Source organism: Pyrus communis, chromosome 8 (assembly GCF_963583255.1).
Source record: "Pyrus communis chromosome 8, drPyrComm1.1, whole genome shotgun sequence".
In the NCBI taxonomy this organism is placed as follows: Eukaryota; Viridiplantae; Streptophyta; class Magnoliopsida; order Rosales; family Rosaceae; genus Pyrus; species Pyrus communis.
Window position 1 is genome coordinate 8,922,113 of NC_084810.1, and position 24,168 is coordinate 8,946,280.

General features: G+C 36.3%; 3 protein-coding genes across 3 annotated transcripts; all 3 read left to right on the top strand.

The window, feature by feature from the left end:
• The first annotated feature begins 7,024 nt into the window (after positions 1–7,024).
• LOC137742241 (ethylene-responsive transcription factor 3-like) lies at positions 7,025–8,030 on the top strand. The gene has a single exon (XM_068482059.1). The coding sequence runs from the start codon at positions 7,242–7,244 to the stop codon at positions 7,932–7,934; it is 693 nt and encodes a 230-aa protein (XP_068338160.1). The 5' UTR covers positions 7,025–7,241; the 3' UTR covers positions 7,935–8,030.
• A 7,821-nt stretch (positions 8,031–15,851) lies between these two features.
• LOC137743357 (nascent polypeptide-associated complex subunit alpha-like protein 1) lies at positions 15,852–19,301 on the top strand. The gene is made up of 5 exons (XM_068483237.1): positions 15,852–15,973; positions 16,585–16,645; positions 18,038–18,119; positions 18,610–18,737; positions 18,829–19,301. The coding sequence occupies exons 2-5, from the start codon at positions 16,586–16,588 to the stop codon at positions 19,159–19,161; spliced, it is 603 nt and encodes a 200-aa protein (XP_068339338.1). The 5' UTR covers positions 15,852–15,973; position 16,585; the 3' UTR covers positions 19,162–19,301.
• Positions 19,302–20,275: 974 nt separating this feature from the next.
• On the top strand, positions 20,276–23,773 carry LOC137743356 (uncharacterized). The gene is made up of 4 exons (XM_068483236.1): positions 20,276–20,944; positions 21,802–22,257; positions 22,664–22,967; positions 23,232–23,773. Exons 1-4 carry the CDS (start codon positions 20,405–20,407, stop codon positions 23,366–23,368), a joined length of 1,437 nt encoding a protein of 478 aa, XP_068339337.1. The 5' UTR covers positions 20,276–20,404; the 3' UTR covers positions 23,369–23,773.
• The last annotated feature ends 395 nt before the right edge of the window (positions 23,774–24,168 follow it).

The following is a 24,168-nucleotide window of genomic DNA, read 5'->3' on the forward strand; positions in this document are numbered from 1 at the left end:
GTGACTTGAACATATGTGGTATGGTTATTATCTTGATTTCTTATATTGGTATCATCTGTGAATTTTACTTGGTCTTATAATGTGATTCTATTGAAATGTGATTATATATATATATATATATATATATATATATTTATTTATATTTAGCCATAGACCTATGTTTATCAAACATGATTTGGCTTGTGTACTGATGATGATCGTGATATGTGAATTGACGTGCATATTCGAAAGGTGGTTGATTTACATAGATAGTAGGATATGATGAAATGTGAGTGACTTTAATTTATGTGAATATGAAATGGTTTTATAATCATTTTTCCTATAAATTGTTAAGTTTCATATTTAGCCAATGATATAGTTATATGAAGGGGGATTTGACGTGCATATTGGAAATATGGTTTGTTTTGTATGATTGGCTTGATTTGATGAGGTGAGGGCTAGTGGTGGATCGTTAACCCATTGTCATGGGGTTTGTTGCTTTGAAACATGTGTCAATGCTCGTTTCATTATTTCATTTCTTGTTTCGTTGAGCCTTTATAACTTGAGTAACTTGATTTATGTGTTGTTTCAATTGATTGGTGGTTATGCAATGTACTCTGCGATTCCGTTGAGTGACGGTCTGGAATCGTATCTTGGTTTGGATTCCGTTGAGTGATGGTCCGGAATCCTTCCTACTCCACTCTGCGATTCCGTTGAGTGATGGTCAGGAATCGTATCTTGGTTTGGGTTCCGTTGAGTGATGGTCCGGAATCCCTTTTACTCCGCGTTCCCGTTGAGTGATGGTCTGGGATTGTATCCACCTTAGTTCATGGAGTTTAGTTTGAGATGGTTGCAAAGTGTAGGCTTTGGATGAACAGTGTCGCCCTAATTCTACTTTCATTGTGTGTATGTGAATATGGGTGTGAGATGTTATGGTCGTTTGAAATGAACTTTTGGATGTCTGGGTGCCTCCCTCGGAGTTTTCAAAAGTTTGGTATTGATTTCCTATGAAAGATTTATATTCAAGGTTTATAAATTATGATTGATGGCTAGTTTTATTATTGTATCACGTGCTTATTTTATTGTCCCTCACCCGAGCCTCTCAGCTTATCTGAGTGCCTGAATTGCCAGTGCACCAATTCCATAATATTTGGCATTGACTTTACATATGACAGGTCTGGGTAGATTATGAGAAACCGCTTGATATTTTGGTTCCGTGGTGTGGTCCGGAACCCAATGTTGTTGGATTCCGTTGAGTGGTCCGCAATCCTTGCTCTTGTTCATTCCGTAAGGTGATCTTAGAATCCTAAATTCGAGTAGATGGGAATTATCCACAATAGATATTGTGAAAATAAATTAGAATTACCATGTTATTATTCTTAACCCAAATTGGGAATTATGTAGAGTTCTTTAATTAAATTCGTGAAATGATATGTTATCTCACTGATTGATTAACGTAATTAAATATTAATATTGTGCTTCGTAATTCCTTGATATGTTACAAGCTATGGATCGGAATATAATGTTGGAAGCATAGTGATTGGTATGATGAAGTGAAATGTGATTTAACTTGGGTATTGGAAATGGTTATGACACATGATTGTAATGCATATTGAATTACTTGAGAGATGTGAGGTCTAGTAATGGACCGATAAGCCATTGTGATATGGATTTGTTGCTCGAGATTGTTTCGTTGATTTTTTGGGAATTGAGTAACTTGAATCATGTTTTGTTCCTTCGAGCCATTGTTATGTTTCTTGGACTTCCGTTCAGTTCTGTTGTGTGGTCCGGAACTGAGTTCGGCTTGGATTCCGTTGAGTGATGGTCCGGAATCATATCTTGATTTGGATCCTGTTGAGTGATGGTCCGGAATCCCCTTTGATGCCTTGATTTCGTTGGGTGGTCCAAAATTTCCCTTTTTCAAAGATGTAGTCTTCGGTCGAACTGTGTCACTCTAGCCCACGTGTTTCAACGTGTTGTATGTGTTATTGATGATGTGATGGTTGGCATTCTTATTTGACGGGATTGTGGAATGACGTTGGATATGAGTGTGGTTATCTTGAGTATTTTAGTTGATTAATATTTCTAGAGAATCATGTGTACTTTGTTAATTCTTAACTATGTTACACACTATGAAATGCGATTTTATGTGGAAAACGTGATGAATTACGTGATGGATGAAGTGGAAAGGTTAATCGTCATGTGGCATTGTTATGTTGGATATCAGGATTAGACTTGTTGATAAATGTGGCTAGAGAATGGTATTGTGCTTCGTTGGTTCTTGAAGTGATATATGTTGTGAATTGCGGTATCATGTTGCAACATAATGATTTATATATACTTGGAGGGGAAATCATGTTTTTCAGATGGGTTTGTTATGTAACCCTGAGTCTAGTATTTTCATGCTTGTCAAGTTCTATTGCTTGATTGAGAAATGTTATACCTTTCGATTTAATCGGACTGTGTTATATGTCAATTATTGTGCATGACGAACTACGAATGGCTTGATCCCTGTTAAGGGTACGTAGACAGTCTAACGGGGAGGTTAGATGCAGCCATAAAACATACGAAAAATAACTATGCGATTCGATTTTTGAGTTGTGCTTGCCCATATCCCGAAGGTGGGATATGATAGGTACGGATTTTTGGTGACGTCATGTGTCAATTCTGGACGTATGTCGGGGATTGGGCTAGGACAGCGTCAGTTAACGCCGTCAGGAATATTCTGTTAACTTTAACGGATTCCGTTAACGCCGTTAGGAATATTCCGTCCAAACTGACGAAATATTCCGTCGTCTTCTCCGGTGAGGCTCCGACGCCGGAAAATCGGGTAATTTTCAAAACCTTGTAACTTCTTCGTTTTTCAACCAAATTTCACAAAATTGGTACCAAAATGAAGCTTACAACGAGAGGAACAAATCCATACCACTTTCAAGTGCTAAAACACACGGAATCTCGCCGGGAAAACACCACCAACTCCAGCCAACCTTGTAACTCACGATCCCGACGTCCAAAACCATCAAAGGAACCACCCCGAGCCTCCTAAGGACCTCACCAAGCTTCCTACAAGCTTGAAATTGCCAAAAACACAAGAATTAACGTGTGCATGAACAGTGACCAAATCGGGGTATCCCGAGTTCAACGTGAAAACAAAGGTATCCTTACCTGAAATGGGTATGGTTGAACTCCTACGGACCTCACGAGCACGAATATGTAGTTTGTTTCCTCGATCTATGAAGGTTTGGTGTGTTTTTGGGTGTGTCCGTACGTATGGGAATGGAAATGGGAAAGAGAGAGAGAAAGGGACAGGGCACGGGACAGGGAAAGGGTGAGGGTGTGTGTGTGGTCCACAACCAGCCAAACCAAGCTCAAAAACAACCACACAACGAAACAAACATACTAGGGGCAAAATTGTCATTTCAACCCTACGGTTCGAAAATCCGGAACAGGCTGTCACATTTGTCACTTGTTTTTTTTTTTTTTTTTTTTTTTTTAAACACACAACTCTGACATATGCCTCATACCAAAATTATATATATATATATATATATATATAATGTATTAAATACCAAAAATGTATTTATTACTAATGAGGGTGTATTCAATTGAGATTTAGAGGGATTTTAATTCTATTAATGAATCTAAGGGTATTCAATTAGAATTTTACGTGATTCTCTGGAATTCAATCAGGATTTTAAGATAATTTATTAAAATTCTTAGAAATCTGAGTGTATTCAATTAAGATTTTATGGAAATTTATAACATTCCGGGTGTATTCAATTAGAATTTGATTTTAAAGAAATTGAAAAAGTTGGGGAATTTGAGAGATTTCGTAAATATTTTAAGCATTAACAAATCTCACATTTCCCCATGAGATTTTGAGGGAATTGAATCAAAATTTTACATGGAATCTATACAAATAAACTCCATACAAATGGGGAAAAAATACTGTAAACTAATAGGGATGTATTCAATTGAGAATTTGCAAGACTTTAATGGATTTATAAATCCATGGATTTTTATAGAGTTTAATTGATTTGTAGAGATTTCATATAAATTTTTTATTCAATTCCCTCAAAATTTCATAGGGAGAGGTAAGATTTATGGATGCTTAAAATATACTACGAAATCTCTCCAATTCCCTCTAATTCCTCAACTTTCTCAAATTCTTTAAAATCAATTTCTAATTGAATATATCTGGAATGTTATAAACTTCTTTAAAATCCTAATTGAATACACCCGGATTTCTAAGGATTTTAATAAACTATCTTAAAATTCTGATTGAATACACTTTGAATTTCAGAGAATCACTTAAAATTCTAATTGAATACCCCTAGATTCGTTAAAAGAATTAAAATCCCTCAAAATCCCATTTGAATTTCGGGTGTATTCAATTAAAAATTGATTTTAAAGAATTTGAAAAAGTTGAGGAATTCGAGGGAACTTGAGAGATTTCAAAATGTGTTTTAAGCATCTACAAATCTCATCTCTTCCTATGAGATTTTCGAGGGAATTGAATCAAAATTTTACATAGAATATCTACAAATCAATTAAACTCCATAAAATTCTATGGATTTATAAATCCATTAAAATTTCTCAAATTCTCAATTGAATACACTCTCCTAAAGCATAACTTGATTTCGTCATAGTGGGAAAATAAACAATTTTACAAAGTAATTGTTACTTGAATTCCTCATAGTGGGCAAAGAAAAAATAAATTTACGAAGTAATTGCTGTGGGATCAAAATTCCATTAAAATCAATGCCACAAATAAAATTAATACATATTCCAGAAAGTGCTATACCAAAAAGCCCCCCTTGCCTGCAGAGCACATAACCCAGAACGCCAACAACCAAAAACGGGATATGTCACTGATTTTTTCTATCCTTTTCTGTTTGGAATGAATGGAAACCACATGGTAAATTCTTGAAAATGAAAAATGGTTGCCCTTCGATTATTCATCTCTAAATATTGGTGGTACATGAGTAGTTACTGTCGAATCTCAATCTCCCACTAAAGTGAGATCAGATCGTGGAAATCCTTAAGAGAAAACTACTAACTTGTTTGAGTTTTTTCTCCGTCATCTTTGAAGGTTGAACACATAACCTTTTTTTTTTCCTTATTATGTTTCCTATAAAATTGAGTCATAAGCAAGATAGTCTTTAAGATTGGCACAACTCCACATTTTGGTCCCTGAGATTTAAAATTGATAGAAGTGTTCCTTGAGTTTACTCACCATCAATCATTTTAGTCATTTCGTGAAAAATCTCCATTCAATAAGGATCAAAATGACAAAAAATACCCTCAATTTTTATCAAATTATTTTGGCCCATTGTTTATAAAATTTTGAGGGTATATTTGTCATTTTGAACTTTATTTTAAAAAAAAATTCACAGAATGACCAAAATAATTAATGATGGGTAAATTCAAGAACCACTTCTACTGATTTCAAATCTCAGGTACGGATCAAAATGAGAAATTATGTCAATACCATAGACGATTTTGACTAATGTCTGTACTGAAGAGAAATGTGAGATCTAGATGAGGATAAGAATATCGTGTAACTATTTGAAATGAATTGGAATGATAACTTCTTCGTGCCAACAAAATTAAAACAAAATAAATAAAGTCACTACAAGGTTTTATTGCTATTCCACCCTATGAAATCATTGCCTCCTTACCTACATCCATTATTCATTGGCCCTCAACACTCAACCCCTGTCTTCGTCCACCCAAACCAAAATTCCCAACCCAAAGCAGTGAATATAACTCACCAACAAACAAAGTAAATCATATCATAAATTAACAACCAAGAAAAAGGAGATCTATTATTCTGCTCAGAGCCCCAACATTGAATTTAAAAATTTTTTTAAAAAAAAAATGTAGGAGTGTGGATTTTGGTCATGCCACACAAAGGCTAACCTTAATAATTTAGTATAGAATTTGTGATAAATTGGCGTCGAATTTAAGATTTTATTAACTTACAAATAAAGATGATTATCACTCAATTGTAATATGTAAACTTGAACACATAAAAAAACCAACAAAACAAAATTGATATTGAATTCGTGATAATTTGGTGTCGAATTTAGGACACCGTTTGACTTTGACATAAAAATAAAAAGAACAAAAAATAATCATTTTGCAAAATAACATAAAACATTTAGGGCCTGTTTGGTATCATATTTAAAATTTTTATCATTTCTCAAAACATTTCTTGAAAACAATTTTATTTAAGACTTAAAAACTTGATTGGTTTGCGATTTAAAAATTTTAAATCTTACAACTTAAACTAGATAAAGAGATCTAAAAAGAGGAGTCGCAGGAGAGGGAGAAACAGGAGAGAGGAGGAAAGAAAGTAAGACATGATTGAAGGAAAGAGAAAGAAGAGAGGTTCAGACGAGATTGAGAGGAAGAGGAGTGAGAAAAAGAATCGAGAGAATGAAGAGAGCTAATTGGAGGAGCGACGAAAAGGTAAAAAAAAAGAGGAGAGAGAAAGAAGAAAAGATAGAGAGATAGATTTAGAATGAAAGGGGATGAGGGAGAGAAAAGAAATGAGTAAGTTTAAATTTAAAATCTCTAAAAACTCACTTTTTATGTTTTTATATAATATACTATATTTTTGAGTTAATTTTTTAAAATAGTCATACCAAACATGTTTTTAAGGTCTAAAACTTGAAATTTTTTTTTCAATTTAAAAAATTAGATTCAAATAAAATACCAAACATGTTTTTAGATTTGGAACACGATGGAAAAGCCGAAAAGGGAAGAAACGAAAATTCATAATTTACGAAACTTGAAAAAAAAAAAAAAAAGGGGGGGAGGATGAGAATGATAAAAGGAAGAAGCAAAGAAATCGAGTCCGGGTCGGTTTGTGGGGGCAACAGAAGCTACACTAATCGAGAAAGGAAGGAACAAAGAAACCAAAGAAAAAGAAACAACCAAAATACCCTATTTCTTTTCTTTGACCCGGAAAAAAGTAAAATAATAATAATAATAATCCCAGAAACCAAAAACCAAAAAAATCAGAAAAATCATTATTATTTATATATTTTTTGTGTAGAAGAGAAGGTGGTGCTGGTGCCATCCAGTTCTTCTCCCACCCATCCCTCTAAGCAAACCTTCCCCCATATACTCTCTCTCTCCCTCTCTCTCCTCTTCCTATCTCTGCAAAACCCATCTTTCAATTTTCCCAATCCAAATCTCTCAAACACCCAATTCTTTCTATGACCATCAGACTCTAAAAAGCCCGATTCTTGGCCATGAGGAGGGGAAGAGGAGCCGCTACGAGACCCGCAGCGCCGCCGGCCGAACCCACCGGATCCAGACCCTGTATTGGAAAAGAGGTTCGGTACCGAGGGGTTCGGAAAAGACCGTGGGGCCGGTTTGCTGCCGAGATCCGTGACCCGTGGAAGAAGACCCGGGTCTGGCTCGGCACCTTCGACTCAGCTGAAGACGCCGCCCAAGCCTACGATGCCGCCGCTCGTATCCTCCGCGGCCCCAAGGCCAAGACCAACTTCCAGATCTCATGTGCTTACCCTTCCTTTTACAACAACCCTACCGACCCGGCTATCGAGGCTAAGCTTTTTGGGTCGGGTTACGGGTTTCAGGACCATCCGGCTGTAGATCCGCAGAGACCCGCATCCAGCAGCCTGAGCTCCACCGTGGAGTCGTTCAGTGGGCCCCGGCCGCCGCTTCAATCGACGACGGTCGCTGCCGAGTTGACGCGGCGGAAACGACAGCCGAGGACGCCGCCCGTGGTTCCCGAGGACTGCCACAGCGACTGCGACTCGTCTTCATCGGTAGTAGAGGACGACGGGGATTTCGTCGCGTCGTCGTCGTTTCGCAAGGCCCCGCTGCCCTTCGATCTAAATTTCCCACCGTTGGATGTGGATGGGGAGTCGGGCGGTGGGGTGGACGGTCAGGATCTTCGATGTACGGCTCTATGCCTCTGATTGTTCGTTGTTATTTTAATGCCGTTGATCGTTTGATGAAGCATTATGATCGATGATTCAATTTTTTCACTTCTAAAAAAAATCTAAATTTTCTCCTTTTATTTTTGTTGTATGATGACAAGCATGGTGTTTGATGAGAATTACTTTTTCAATTTTCTCATTTTATAAACCAAAAAAAAAAAAAAAAAAAACAATTGAGAATCTTGTTTTTATGTAACCCTCATTAGGATTTGTGCACGATTATTGTTCTGGGTTTTTTTAATATAAAAGTGTTATTGACATTTTAAAAATCTCATTCTACACGTTTCGTGTATTTTTGTTTTCAAATATAGAAAGTTTGGAAGGTAAAATGAGATTTTTGAAGTGTTAATAACGATTTCTTTTAATATATTACAAAGCGATATTACTAATCTAAGTTACAGTGTTTCAATCCGGAACGTGACGATTGATCTGGGTTTCTTGAGTCTTACCAAGCAGTTGATATTGTTGTAGAAAAGGTTTAATGTATGATTGAGTTGCTAATTTTGTAGTTCGTCTAGTTTTGATTTCATTGTCTATGTTTAGAAAGGGGTTGAATTTGGAAGGGCAGATTTGGGGAAAGCAAAAGAGAAGGCAAAGAATGTTTGGTATGCGTAATGTGTCACCATTTCTATACGAACCTCATTTCCTCATAACCTTTTTTTTGTTTTGTTTATAATGGAGTAAAATGAATCATTGGCCTAAGTAAGTTTTGCATATGGATGTGATTTTGTGTCTCTTAATTTTAGCTCAATAGAAGCTTTCGTTCCTGAACTAAAAGTTTGTAAGTATTGGTTTCTGAACTTGTAATAACATGAAGGAATAGGTCTTTTAGTTACCTTTGTTAGAACTTTTATTTATATTTTTGCCCCTTTTAAACTCTATTTTGAATGAAAATTTTAACGGAGTTATTATTGTTCCACATTCTAACAAGTTCATGAATCAAAACTTATGAATTTTTAGTCTAGCAGCTCCAATTGAGCCAAAGTTCAGGACCATTGCTTTAATTTTTTCGATTTTGTTCATTGAGAAGAAATTAATCTTCGGTTCAATTATGTCATAAATGTGAAAATTTGGGGCTCATTCTAAGCAGGAGGAGGATTCTCTTCTTTCCTAATCTCTCTTCTTTCCTCCCCTCTTACTTGAACCATTATGATTAAGACATGTTAATATTTTATATTTATTTTTAATAGAGAGAAAAAAATAAAAAACAAAGTGTGAGCGGAGAGGAGAGAAACGGATGAGAATAGATGGGGAAAAAATCATACTCCCTTAACCTCGTGTTGAATGCGTCTTCATGTTGACATGTCTTGGAGTGTAAAGTAAAACCCATTATTCATGTTATAGTTTACTCAAAATTTTCGCTTAGGTACTATATTGATACTTAAAAAATGTCATTATGCATTTGTTCTTTAGTAAATTTGTAAATTCTCTTTGTATAAAATGCGAGGAGTGCAAAATGATTTTTGTGAAGGGGCAAGCAATAGCAGCTCCCTTCTCACTTATGTTAATATAAGATATTTTTTGTTACATTTTCGTCCGAATAGATTAATTTGTTATCACTTTAGTTCAATCCGTCAATTTGGCAAATTTTTTTATCCAATTTTAATCTTCCCATTATAAAACCCAAGCTAAAAGGAATTTTACCTCATTTGACAGACTGGACTAACAATGCTAACATAATGAAACTACAAACACAATAGTACAACAGAAAAGCTAGGAGGATGATGATGACGATGGTAGAAACTTGAGTAAATTAGAAGGACAGGATGATGGTACAAACTTGAGTAAACTTGAAGGGTTATTAGTGCAACTCAGCATGTTGCTTAGTAAGAGGGCAAGGCATGGAAAAGGAGTCAACAAAATTGCACGGCAGTCACTCAAAATTAGTGGAGGCTATCTTTGAACTTGGACTTTTACAAATTCAAAGACCCTTGAACTTGGACTTTGAAATTTTCATATGCAAATAGTAAGAGAAAGGGAAAGGACCTTATTTATGCCTATGCCCCTAAAACTCAATCATTCTCTCGTTTTGCTCAATGAAACTCAAAATGTATCCGTAATCTTTGAAACTTAATTTTTTGTTACACTTGGTCCATATGCCATTCAATTTTGTTAAAATTTTCGTTTGGTTTGTTGACATGGCATGCATGTGACCTACACATCCATTGAAATAACACCATGTGGAAAAAGAAAATAAATCAATTTATAAATCCAAGAACTGAAAAAAGTAAGATTATAAACCCGAAGGCTTCATTTGGTGGATTGGATGAGATAAGTTGTGACAAATTAAAATATTGAGTCTAGTTCGTTGTTTGTTGTGTCAAAATGTAAGTAGACAAGACTGGATATGATAGGTTATGAATCCACAATAAAATATGTTATCTAGCTTAATCCGGTCATATCTCCAAAACTCAATCTTATTCATCACACCTAAAGCCTCGCCCTTCCCCCAAACACCAGCATCATCCCTTCCCAAATCCCTCATGTCGCTGTCCCACCCCTACCCCCACTCCTGCCGTCCCAACCCAGGCCTCCCATATCCATACTCACCTTAGATGTGATTCCAACAAAGGAGGGAGATGCAGATGAGCGGAGTGGCCGGAGGGTGGGTTTGCTGGCTTTCCATTTTTTTTTTCTCTTTTAAGTTTTAAAGTATTTTTAACGTCAATAATGTTATTCTTATAATATTTTTGTACCATAATTATATACCACCTTAGATGATATTTAATGTGGACAGTCACATCATCTAAATTAAATTAGCATTTAATTTCAAAATGTTAATCAATAATTGATAAAAAGATTGTTAATTAAATGATGATTGTGATATACGAAGAGACTCTTTTTTCCACCTAATATTATTTAAGTGTTTTAATTAATAAAAAATTGAAATTAAATTATGTAGCTTGTCCAACTCATCTGCCACCTAAGATGGTAAATAAATGTGGTAAAAATAACATTACTCTTTTAACGTTTTCAAAGTGTTAAATGATTTTTTTTTATTAAATTTATCCATGTGGAGATGACATGGTTAACATGTCAGCCAAACAACGGGCCTTATATTTGTCACAGAACGTTTAACGGAAGTGATGGAATAAGATGGAATAAGACAAAGTGAGGCAAGGTTAACTTTCACATAATTAAGTGATACATTTTGAATTTTATAGGGCAAAGTGAGAGGAAGATTGAGTTCCGTCTTAAGCTTAAATAAGTTTACGTCATGCACTTGAAATTCCAAGCTTGATAATCGGGTTGTAGGTTAAAACGATTCATTGACCCTAAAAAAGGGAAGTAGAAGGGGTTTGGATTTGCAAATCAACGCAATTCGAATCCCATAGGTTAAATTGGTTTATTAATCTATGGTAATAGTACCTAACAATATAGGTATTGTTATTGATACTTAATAAAAACACTCTCATAATAGTTACCAACAATACAATAGGCAATTACTCCAGCTTGGGGCTGGTGGCAACTTCTATCCCCATATTTCTAGCTTTTTCCTTTTTCTTCTCAGAGATTGTTGCATATTCATTTTTTCGTCTTAATATTTCCGTCGATAAGTGCCTCCTTAATGGGGTTATTTGTGAGCCTTTCTTAACCAGTATTTTAATTCACAGCAAGAAGAGAAGTTTTTAAACCTGCGTTGAGGCTTGGAAATGGCTGGAGGACCTTGAATTTCGTCGGAAACCATTGGATTTCATAAACGGTGCACCCTCATCTTTGCCTCGCCGTAGATCTGAGCTATAGGTTTTGTAGTTGGGGCCAAAGTGAGTTGATTGGTGGTGTTGGATGATGTCGATTGAACAGGAACGACGAAATCGCCGTCAAAAAAGCTTGGGAAAATTGGAGCTTTGCTCTGCCACGACAGGTGGCCAAACGAAATGATGCTAGGGTGGAAAAGGAAGTTGGGGTGAGGCAGAGTCGTTGGTGGCGGTCATGATGACCGGCGATGCCGGAACTCGTCAGAAACGATGTCGAAAAATTACCCATGCAACCGGGTCATTCGCAGAGAACCGGGTTGTCGGGTTGCCAATTCAGGGGGAGGGGGTTCTCTCCTAGATTCTTGGGCCTTTTACAAATAGAGGTGCAAATGATCATTTTGCCTTATCTTTGCTTGCTTATTTCTCCTCCGTTATAACTTTAATATGGTTTTCGCTTGCACATTGGTGGAATTGAGCTCTACTCGAAAATATTAATATTGACTCCGAAAGGTCTACGAATTTTTAATGACTATTTATGAGAAGAAAAAAAAACTTTGGAACTAGTCAACTAAAATTCACAAGCTAGATTAGAGGAAATGGGAAATTTAGGAACTAATGAGTTGGATTTGGCTGAAAAAATGGTTAGAAAATCTGCCCATGAGCAGGGTCAGATCGCTAATGGAGGAGGGCTAAACGGTTAACCCACGAGCTAGGGTTCTATATAGGGAAGTTGCTCCAACCCTTTGGGGGCCTACTATATATGAAGGTGTCAAATGACATAAATGCCCCTAACATTGATTTCTTATAACTTTTTCATTAAAACTCCGTTTAGCGAACGATTTTCATCTACATACTTGTGGATCGAGCTCTATCTAAAAAGTCTAATAGTGACCCCAAAAGGTCTACAGATTTTTATTGGCCAGTGATAAAAATTTGAACTTAAATAAAAAACCAAAACCTCTAAAATTAACAAAATAGAATAAAATCGTAGAAACACGACATACGATAATGGAATAGTGATATATGATGAAGGAATTTCACATCTTTCCCCCTTAAAAACAGTTTAGTTCCCCAAACTCAGTGTACCTGTGATCATGTTAAGCTTCACCTAGGCCCCCAAATCGAAAAGTGCACAAACTCTAGCAACTCTATGTGAACTACCATGCGGTGCTCTATCGCTATGAGATCCCTTATGTTGACCTCCTCCAAGTTGTCTACGACTCTACTACTCGATCTTATACTGAATTGAGTCCAATGATTATCTAGTTAGCCTATTCTGCATTGATGGTGCAACTGAGCAACCAACATTAGTTGTTGATTCGCTCGTGGCGATAGTTGCCGCCTGTGGGTAACTTAGGAAAGCCAACTAGTAGCTACTAGCTAGATTGGAGGACATGGGAAATTTAGGAACTAATGAAACTACGTTTGAAATTAGTTAAATCATTAGGTAGCAATTACTGAGATGGATATAAATTTCAATGACCAAAATCAATATTCAATCTTACATTTGGTTTTAATGAGAATTAGATTTTATTCAAGAATTTTAATTATACCGCTTTTTAGTTACTTTCTTCACATTGTCCTCACTCTATTTAACTTGTATGATAAGAAAGCAAACGCGTTCTTTCTTTCTCTCTCTCTCTCTCTCCCTTAATTTCTCTCTCTAGAAACCCAAATTCATAGCCTCTTCTCCAGTTGCAACTTTCAGCCGTCGCCCCTTGCTCTTGCTCTGGGTAGGTGGCAACCCCGTTACCTCCTCCTTTTTCCAGTCTCCATTCTTCCTTCCTCCTCTTTTTCTTTCCTTCACTTCTTTGCCTTTTCTTCTTTTCCTCCCCTCTCATTGTCTCTACTTCATCATCTTCCATGCATCCATCTCTTCCTTTCTTCATTCTAGTCTCATTCTTTCGTTTTTTTTCCCTGTTCTCTCTGAGTTTATCTTAGTTTTCGTTGAGCTGGGTCTCAACTATCCTCTGAGCTTGTCTCAAATCTGGGTTTTATGCCTTTATCTGGCATCTTTTGCCTAATTTTACTGTTTTCTATCTTTTAACTTTCTGTCGTCCCTCCTCGTTAGATGTGATACTACATCCCCAACCCACCATGTACACGGATAGGCGGGCTTCGATTGGGAGAAGGATATCAAATCTATTACCCTCATTCATATCCTATCCCCTAGCCGGCATTTGCCGGATCCCCATCGAGGCCAATTGTTGGGTGTTTTACATATCCCTTAGCTTCACCCTCTAGTGTTTTACATATCCCCTTAGCTTCACCCTCTACCTTGTATAATACTAGTATATATTTGCAGGGGTTTGTGAAAGGAATTTGGATCTGATGTCTATTTCTCAGTTCGGAGTTTGGTTTCATCCGAGGATGTGACGACGATGGCGATGTGGTCTTTGCTGCTGGAGATTAGGTTTTTTATCTTCTGTTTTCTACTACCTTCGAGCCTAAGCTTATGTGGGCATCCTGTTGTATCTTGGGTTGTTGCTCTCATTTTGCTTGAGCCTTTTACTTTCCCTATATTTGTTTACCCGATCATTTTTGGGCCTTGTACTAGTTCTTATTTTAATAAAAGTTGGCTTTCTGTTAAAAAAAAAAAACACTTGTATGATAAAAACTGACTACCACCCCTTCTATTTCCTATTCATTTCTCGCTCGGCGATTGATTGCTCTCTTTCTCTCTTATTTTGTTTTTCTTTCTTCCTAAAGTGTAAGTGTTTGATTCAATGTGTGAATGAATGTTGTGAGCTTAATTTTCTTATTATGAACTTCACCTAATCATCTATGTTCCATAGACATGTAATGAATAGGTTTATTGTCATTTAATAGTAATTTATTCAAGCTTGTTGGTTTGTGGTTATGGGTTGATTGAGTTAGCTGTGAGATAGCTGCCAAGACTACCAAGTGCGTATGCAAAGATTCATCTGTCAAAGAGTTTCATATGAATGCACTCTTTATACTAGTGTTATAGTTGATGATAGAGAAACTATTTACTTAAATTATATTTTGTAAACCATATGATTTGACAGTTGAATTTCTTCTTTTGTAGACCACATGATTTGACAGTTGAATTTCTTCTTTAGAGTGGTTTTCAAAATATAATTTAAGAAAATAATCTCCTCGTTAATGGCCTAATTGACTTCGACAAAAAAAGAGTAAATTGTAGCAACGATCCATCAACTAAAAATTTATTACCATTTGTCTCTTAACTCATCAAAACGTGCAGTTATGATCATTTTCGTCAACTCCATTAGAACTTCGATCAAAATGAGTCATGTGTTATGCACGTGAGACTAAATCAAGAGACAAATATGGAAAATCAAATAAGAAAAATTATATTGTCTCTCAACTTTAATTCAATTAGAGCAATAGTCCCACAACTTTAGCTCAATTGGAGCAATGATCTCTTAACTTTAACCCAATTGTAGCAATGATCATTCCAACATAACTCATTTTGACATAATTTTGACGGAGTTGACGAAAAGAACCATTGCTACACGTTTTGATGAGTGAAGTGACCAATGATAATGAATTTTTAGTTGAGAGACTATTGATACAATTTACTCACAAGAAAAAAGGCGAGTAAATTGTAGCAATGGTCCCTTAACTAAAAATCCATTACCATTGATCCCTCAACTCATCAAAATGTGTAGCTATGATCATTTTCGTCAATTTCGTTAGAATTTTGTCAAAATAAGTTATGTTGGAATGACCATTGCTACAATTAGGGTCCATCAACCCATCAAAACGTGTAGCTATAGTTATTTTCGTCAACTTCATCAGAATTTTGTCAAAGTGAGTTATGTTGGAAGGATTATTGCTACAATTGAGTTAAAGTTGAGGGACCATTGCTCCAATTGGGTTAAAGTTGAGGAACCATTTATCTAATTAAATTAAAGTTGAGAGATCAGTGATAATGAATTTTTAGTTGAAGGACCATAACTGCACATTTTGATCAGTTGATTGGATCAATGATAATGAATTTTAAGTTGAAAGATCATTGCTCTCGTTAAGTTAAAATTAAAGAACCAGTGCTATAATTTACTCAAAAAATGTCGAAATGAATTTTCTTTTTGTCGTAAACTGATAGCTTACAATAGACTGACAGGAAAATAATAAAGAAAAGGAAAAATGTAAAATGGATTCCTGGCCGCACGATCAGCGTGAACGGTCAGGACTAAACGGTGCAGAGTGAGATCTGAATCGCTAAACCCTAAAAAACACGCTCAACCCTGAAAACTTCCTTCGCATTGCGCAGCTGCTTTGGCTCCTCCTTCCTCTTCCCCTTTACGCTTCTACTTCATCTGCCCCAACTCCAAGGTAACTCTTCTCTCCTCTCTCTCTCTCCTCTCTCTCTCTCTCTCTCTCTCTCTCTCTCTCTCTCTCTATCCCGCTCTCTGTTTCTCCTTCCCTCCCTCCCTCTCTCTCTCTACCGCTCTCTGTCTGTCTGTCTGTCTCTCAGTGTTTCGTTTCTTTTTGCAAATTAATTTCTTATCTTGCTTGATTTGTTTAGTGAATCTAATTAAATCTATTGTTTTACTTGAATTGTTTAATTGATTGCAGAATGTTGGTTTTAATTCGAATTAGGGTTTACGTTTAATTTATGTTTCTACATTCAAATTGGGGATTTCTGTCATTTCGAAACTTTGCAACTCCAATATTCATGTATTTATATAACATGTAGTCAAGTGCCGAATCGATTATCTTTTTTTTTTTTTTGTTTTATCTTAATGTATAGATTAGAATAGAAAAGGTTTGGTAGATTAGAATTCTAATTTCTGTTTCTCCACTGAAATTTGAGGACTTAATTTGAATGGTTTTCAATTAAAATTTTTTTACTTGTTCTTATAAATTCATCCCTTTTTTTGTTTGATCTGAATAAGAATAATTCTCTACTGGAATTACACATTTTTATTATCAAATTGTGACAGCATGACTGCCCAAACTCAGGAAGAGCTCCTTGCTGCCCAACTCGAACAACAAAAAGTTAATGTAATCTCTCTCTCTCTCTCTCTCTCTCTCTCTCTCTCTCTCTCTACACACACACACACACACACACACATATATATATATATTCATTTCTCGTTGATTTTAATGGGGTTCATGCGCAATTTACCAACTGTTTCAATTGAGTAGAGGCATGTTTTATGTGATATTTTTCTTATTTGCCTTATGCATTAGGTTAAATTGGAAAGATTTAACGGTTGAAGTGTGATTTTATTTGTTGCGTGTTTACTTTTTAGCTGGGATGCTGTTTGATTTTTTGTATCCAGTGACCAACAAATGTGAAATGGATTCCTACCAAGTGAAATCAGCTGTAACCCCAAGAAGGGTTTAGCTTTTATGAATCGCTATTTTTTTGTCAGCCTTTTGGAATTAGTATGGTGTCTATCTTTAATGGAGTCATATTTAGTTGACTTTGCTTCTGTTGGTTATGTGGTAGCTGTTAGGTTAAGTGGAAACCTTTCTTTACAATATTGGAGAAATCAACTTTGTCATTCTTTCTATATTGGTTTGGCTGGCGATGGCAACGGTTTGTTTCTTTATTCATTTATTTGTATTTCAGATAATTTTCATATCATCTTAAATGAGCAGTATACCCAGGTGGAATACTGCAACACTTGTTTTTGGCTATAGATTGAGCCAGTTTGATCGGTGCTGTTGACCCGAATTTCTTTCTTAAGGTTTTTCGTTGTTTTAATTTCTGCACCTGTCATTAAGTTTGTACCAACCTGGTAATTATTCTGTTTTTTATCCTATTGGATCACTTGCAAATCGGTATTTCTATATCTATCTCATCAATTTGTATGGATGATCCTGATACCAGATACCATATCAAACAATCTTTCATCATTACTCTTTTTTGAACTTTGATCACTCATTTGACATTGTTACCTCTTTGCCTGAATTCCGTTTAACAGGTGTATTTTACTTTAGTTCATGCCTCATTCCTTCAAGCATATAGGATGTTTTTTTGGTTACATTTAATTAGATGTGTTTATTTTGCATTGTCACCTTTTGACTGGGTTAGTACCAAATATGTTGACTTAATTTGGGCCCTGCTATTATGGAATCAATCCTGAACTGCTTAACATATCATAACAATTCACTAATCTAAGTTGATTTTCCTATCTACGATACGTTAGTGGAGAAAGAATGTGGCAAGTCTTTGGAGGTTCATAGTGTTCTATCTTTAACTTGTTTGCATACTTTGTCAAGTTTATGCACAGTATAATGGAAGTGCGTAGGCTATGCTCGTCCTTAATATGATTTGTTCCTTACATGTGAGTTGATGTTTACTTGTGGAGGATAGTGAATAAACTCTTCAAGATGCTTCACCTTTTTCTTTTATGGGGCATGAAATTTTGAGGGAAATGGTTGTAGGATGATGAGCCGATAGTCGAGGACGAAGATGACGATGACGATGACGATGATGAAGATGATGACCAAGATGAAGATGTAGAAGGTAAATTGCACTGTGAAGACTTAAATGTGATGCTAAACTGTTTTATGATTTTCCCGTCAAATGCTCCCGCTCTTTCAAGCATATAGTTTGCTTGAAGATCTTAGTGAATGCCATCTCTAGACTGACGTAAAAGGCATAGGAAAAGGGTGGTGTTTCTGTCTTCAATTTATTATGCAGTGCTTGTCTTCTTAGTTTAGCTCATTTGTCTCTCTTTCTGGTGCCTTTTGGGAAGCAATATGCCTATATATTGTCTGGTTTTGTGGCTGAAAATGTCAAAAGTTAGAGATGAGATATTGAGACAATTTTAGTAGAACTTTTTAACTGAATTCTTTTGTTTTGCCGTTAAGCCCACCTTGATAAAATAATTTTGGCTTACCCCTCCTGCTATATATAAATTGTGGGTAGTAATTGGGAAGTTGCACATTATTGTATAACCAATTTTTTTTGCTTATCACGGGTGTAATTTGTTGTCAAAATGCCACTGTGGCAGGACAAGGAGATGCAAGTGGTAGGTCTAAGCAGAGCAGAAGTGAAAAGAAGAGTCGCAAAGCGATGTTGAAACTTGGAATGAAAGGAATTCCTGGTGTCAGCCGTGTGACTGTCAAGAAGAGCAAGAACGTAAGTGTTGATTTATTGCTATCACGCATTTTGTGTCAGCTTGCATGAGATTGATATATGGAATTAATGTAGTAAGGTTTGTTATTTTCAGATTCTGTTCGTGATCTCAAAGCCAGATGTTTTTAAGAGCCCCGCATCCGACACGTATGTCATTTTTGGGGAAGCAAAGATTGAGGACCTGAGCTCACAGCTTCAAACCCAGGCCGCGGAGCAGTTCAAGGCTCCTAATCTAAATACTGTGACAGCAAACCCAGAGCCATCAACTTTGGCTCAAGACGATGAAGATGTAGACGAAACTGGTGTGGAGCCCAAGGACATCGAGTTGGTGATGACTCAAGCTGGGGTTTCAAGATCAAGAGCAGTTAAGGCACTCAAAGCAGCAGACGGTGACATTGTTTCTGCCATTATGGAATTAACAAACTGAGTCGCCTTGCAGTATGTAACTTTACTTTTGATGAATTTTTCTCGTTCTTTTTGCATCGTGGTCGTTGTGTCTTCTTGAGACCTTTGAAGTTCAAATTTCGGGTTTATTATTATTATTACAAAGTATTTAATGTATTGGTATGATATAACTATGGTGTGATGAATGGTTTGGATGATGTTGCATGATGTAGGATATGGTAAATGGACTAGATTGGTTCAGATTGGGTTTCACCTCAATCAAATTTAAATCCATTGCTAATCATACTATCGTTGTACGGATTGTTGGATTGAATGGGTCGACGATAATACGGATCGTCGGATTGAATGCATCGCTGTGTATTTGATAGGCGTTGGATCTGATTATAATTGGATTCATTTTCAAGCTCGGAAAATTACAGCCTCCATGTTAGGGGACATTTTCAAAAATAAGATGCCAAGATTTAAAGCCCAAGACATGACTCCCTCCATGTTTGTCCGGCACTCGGGACTAGGCTCATCAAATAGGGTAGGGCAAAATAGAGAGGAGGGTGGGACCAAAGAGTATTTTCATGTCTCTGTCATATGGTTCTGTTGGTCGGGATTCCGGACTCAAAAATTTCCCCTCCTTCACGTCGTATCATAAACCTGTTTATTTAACCAAACACATTAATTTTCCCCCTAATGAAATGTTCGTTTCCCTTTCAACAAACAATTGTCTATGTTCTTCTGGTGATTAACCCCTTAATTTATACCTTAATTTATACTAGCATATTTTAACACACTCTGTGTATGAACATTTTTTATTTTTGTTTTCAAGATGGAAATGAGAGAGAGAGAATGTGGGAGTGGAAAGAGAAATTTTTATTTTTTTAATATTAGAGATATGTTAGGATTATATATGGGTGATGTTTAAAATAAAAAAACAAAATTTGGTTTGTGAAAAATTACATTACTGCTTATGATATTATTTTGTGATCGAAGACTAACTTATCTTTTCAACTCTTTTTTGGTTTACATGGACGGTTTTGTTAATAGGTAGTTTAGATGAATGGACCATTGAACAACTGAGCTGCCTTTCGTTTATACAAATCAAAGAATAAGGAACAATTATTCTTTTTTTGCCTTAGGGTTACCGTAATCCTTCTAGACTAGTACTATATATAAATTCTACATTCCTCTGCAGCACTTTATAGTTTCTATTTATAACTTAAAACTCCCGAAACAACTCAAACTTAACAAATTAACCAACAAATTGAAAACCAAATATGATTAATTTATTACACAAATGTTCTGTCGCACCCTCCCTGTTATTGTTCTGTCCCCCTCCTTTCTCAAACTCACACATTAATTCAAACCAAATCAAACACGTTGAAGAAATTACTCGACATCGCATGGAAGACGACACCGTGGTCGATGAGGCCTTATTAAACAGATCGAAGAACAAGTTCCGACGCTGCGTCTCACACGCACGAGATGAACTGCATAGCTTTAGGTCATACCTACGATGGATGTGCGTGGACCAATCCAGTGTTTGGAGGGCATGTCTTTCTTGGTTCATGTTCATCTTGTTCGGGATTGTTGTCCCGGCCGTGTCCCATTTCCTGTTCGGTTGCGCAGCCTGCGATAGCAAGCACAAGAGGCCGTACGATAGTGTGGTGCAATTGTCATTGAGCAGTGTTGCGAGCTTGTCCTTTGTTTGCCTCACAAGGTTTGTCAAGAAGTTCGGATTGCGAAGGTTCTTGTTTTTTGATAAGCTTTATGATGAGAGCGAGACGGTAAGGAAGGGGTACACAGCACAGCTCAATGTAAGTTTTACAAGCTTCATTTTCTACATTATTAATTATTTTTTGTTTTAATTTACTATTGATTAATGTCAGGTAAACCAACTTTTTAGATCAAAATTTACAAATCATGATGTGTCGCTAATAGGAAATAAACACTTTAGTAATAATCTAATCATCAACAAACATGTTATATGATTTAATAAATTTAGTTTAAATAGTTGGTTGTCCATACATTACCCTTTATTATATGTTATGTTTCTTTACCAATGTGCCGTGTTTCTTGCTTATGTGAGCTGTTAAGAGTTGTCGCACACTTAAATAAACGAAATACTTAGGGTTGTTTGATAACTATTTAGTTTTTTTTTTTTTTTTTTTTTAAATAATTGAAAACCCATTTTGTAACCATCTTCAGGTTTCAAGAAAGAAAATGAAAATGAAAAACTAAAAATTGAAAGCTAAATTTTGAAGGATAGTGCTACTCACACACTTATTTTTACCTCCCACATACCCTTGCTATTTTTTGCCATTGATCTTCTACAATTCATGCGATCCAACGCCTGAAAATTGAGAAGGGTATGTGAGAAGTAAAAATTAGTGTGTATATATCATCACTACCCACTCTGAAAATTCAAGAAAGTAGTTTGATTTTTTCAACTTTTGGTATTCAATTTTACTCTTTTGAAAACTGAAATAGTTACCAAACGGGTTTTCAATTTTGAGTTTTAAAGAAAAGTGAAAACAAAAAGTGAAAACGAAATAGTTATCAATGCCTTTTATATATCATTTTATAACATAATTCGACAATGAACAAATTTATCAAACGAAATGACTCAATTTAATTTCTTGGACTTATATAGGGTGTGGTAATTTTCTTGTAGAGATCATTGCAACTTTTATGCTTCTTTGTCATTCCAATCTTTGCCAGTGAAAGTGTGTATAAGATATGGTGGTACGCATCTGAAGCCACACAAATTCCTTTTCTGGGTAGTGTATACGTGAGTGCCGCGGTAGCCTGCGTCATGGAGTTGTGCTCGTGGCTCTACCGGACCACCGTGATTTTCCTCGTCTGCGTTCTGTTCCGTCTGATCTGCTACCTCCAAATCCTACGGCTACAAGACTTTGCAACAATGTTTGAAGTGGACTCTGATGTTGGTTCAGTGTTGTCTGAGCACCTTAGGATCAGAAGGCATCTGAGGATCATAAGCCACAGGTGCCGTGCGTTCATATTATGGTCTCTCATTTTGGTCACAGGGAGCCAGTTTGCTTTGTTGCTCATCACTACCAAGTCAAGCGCCAAGGAAAATCTCGATGTTTACAGAGCTGGTGAACTTGTGGTACGTTATATGTCGCTTTAATGTTTTCTGATTGATAAATGTTTTACTAATATAACTATTTTGTCTACGAATCGAGAAATTTGAAGTTGAAATATCTTCTACCATTGGAAAAAGAAAGTATTGTTAGATCAATAGCTAGTTGGTACAACTTTGTTCATTTATTATTTAATATAGGTGTGGTTCACCTTTTATAGAATATGAGCGAGTCTTATGTCTGTTATAGAGTTGATGTGTCTCGTCCTCACACTCCCTTAATCGAGCCCAAAACTAGAAGAATATTTGTTATATAGTTGAAGTGTCTTGTCCTCATACTCTCTTAATCGAGTCGAAAACTAAAGGAATATTTGTTATATAACTTTCCTTAAACTGAAGTCAAAGCTTATATTCTGATTTGGTTTTGGTACAGTTATGCTCCATAACATTGGTTACCGGCCTCTTCATCCTACTACGCAGCGCAACCAAAATCACTCACAAGGCGCAAGCCGTCACATGTCTCGCAGCCAAGTGGCACGTCTGCGCGACACTAGACTCGTTCGATGCAGCTGCGGCTGAGATTACCAGCGGCCGAGCGCTGGCTGAGGCCGTTGGTACGGAACGTGGAGAATCAGACAATGAGGAGGGTGATGCCGATGAAGATGAATTGGACAACACCAAGCTGATCCCGTCATATGCATATAGTACCATCTCTTTCCAAAAAAGACAAGCTCTCGGTAAGCCAGTTACTTCAATGCATCAAATCGGTTAACACACATTTAAAAACTTCATGATTGTGTCATATTGATGGTACACTCGAACGTGACTAGGATCAACATAAACACGATACAATCATACGTCGAATCTCTCAACTAGAACACAACATAACTTTTACACATATGACATAGAAGAAACATACAACTCGTTTATACGTGTGACGTTACTGAAACATGTATCAATCGTGGTGTTGACATTTGTATTCGTGTATATTTCTTGTGCAGTTACATATTTTGAGAATAATAGAGCCGGAATCACAATTTTTGGGTTTACACTGGACCGGACCACACTTCATACCATATTTATGCTGGAGTTATCATTGGTTCTCTGGTTATTGGGAAAGACCGTCGGAATTTCTTAACAGAAAGGTCCTACATCAGACTGCCCTTGTGTTGCTAGGCCCGTGCCGGGAGAGGAATTTTGCACTGCAATTGGGGATGTATATTCATCCAATTTTCTTTCTTTCTTTCTTTTTCTCTTTTATAATTTTTATGTTTCATGGTTTGGAATTTTTTTTTCTTGGTGAGCCTCTATTTCCTTTATCTATTTATAACTATCATTGTGTCCACATATTCACTAAAACTTCAGAGAAATGCCGAACAAGGGATTCCTCGCCCGGTGTAAAAATTAACGATCTAGGCCTATATTCGGAGTTTTCGGCCGCTGGACGACGACCGCATCTTTATTTTTTTATTGTTATTTTGAATTCTATACTAAAGAAGAAGCTCCTAAATCAGCACGGGGCCAAATCAGCAGCATGAGAACTGTACTAACCTGACGCCGGTGACTTTCTCATGGCTCCATAGGAGAAAAAAAAGGTCTGGGTCAATTTTCTAATAAATAGTAATAATTGAGGTTTTTTCGTCAAATGATAGAGCTTTTTATTAAATTTGTAATGAAATGTTTACATCATCTGCAATAATATTAAATAAAAATTCAGGGAAAAGCAAACCTCATCTATGACTACTTATATTCTGACTTACAAAAGAAGTCACTAAATGCGGCGCTCATTGCATCGACGAGGACATAAGAAAACTCAACGGACTCCATTTGTGTAGCTAATTGTAGAATTTAAAAAAATACTGCATTCAATTGACACATCAACGTCTCTCTCTATCTCTCCACGAAGCATACATATCAAGGTAGATGAGTTTGCCTCTA

Bases quoted from the DNA above. Each gene is read 5' to 3' on its own strand.
- LOC137743356 (XM_068483236.1), top strand. From the start codon at position 20,405: ATGATTAATTTATTACACAAATGTTCTGTCGCACCCTCCCTGTTATTG. The intron at 20,945-21,801 runs GTAAGTTTTACA...ATTTTCTTGTAG, and splicing joins GGTACACAGCACAGCTCAAT to AGATCATTGCAACTTTTATG. The intron at 22,968-23,231 runs GTAAGCCAGTTA...TTTCTTGTGCAG, and splicing joins CCAAAAAAGACAAGCTCTCG to TTACATATTTTGAGAATAAT.
- LOC137742241 (XM_068482059.1), top strand. From the start codon at position 7,242: ATGAGGAGGGGAAGAGGAGCCGCTACGAGACCCGCAGCGCCGCCGGCC.
- LOC137743357 (XM_068483237.1), top strand. From the start codon at position 16,586: ATGACTGCCCAAACTCAGGAAGAGCTCCTTGCTGCCCAACTCGAACAA. The intron at 18,120-18,609 runs GTAAATTGCACT...CCACTGTGGCAG, and splicing joins CCAAGATGAAGATGTAGAAG to GACAAGGAGATGCAAGTGGT. The intron at 18,738-18,828 runs GTAAGTGTTGAT...TGTTATTTTCAG, and splicing joins CTGTCAAGAAGAGCAAGAAC to ATTCTGTTCGTGATCTCAAA.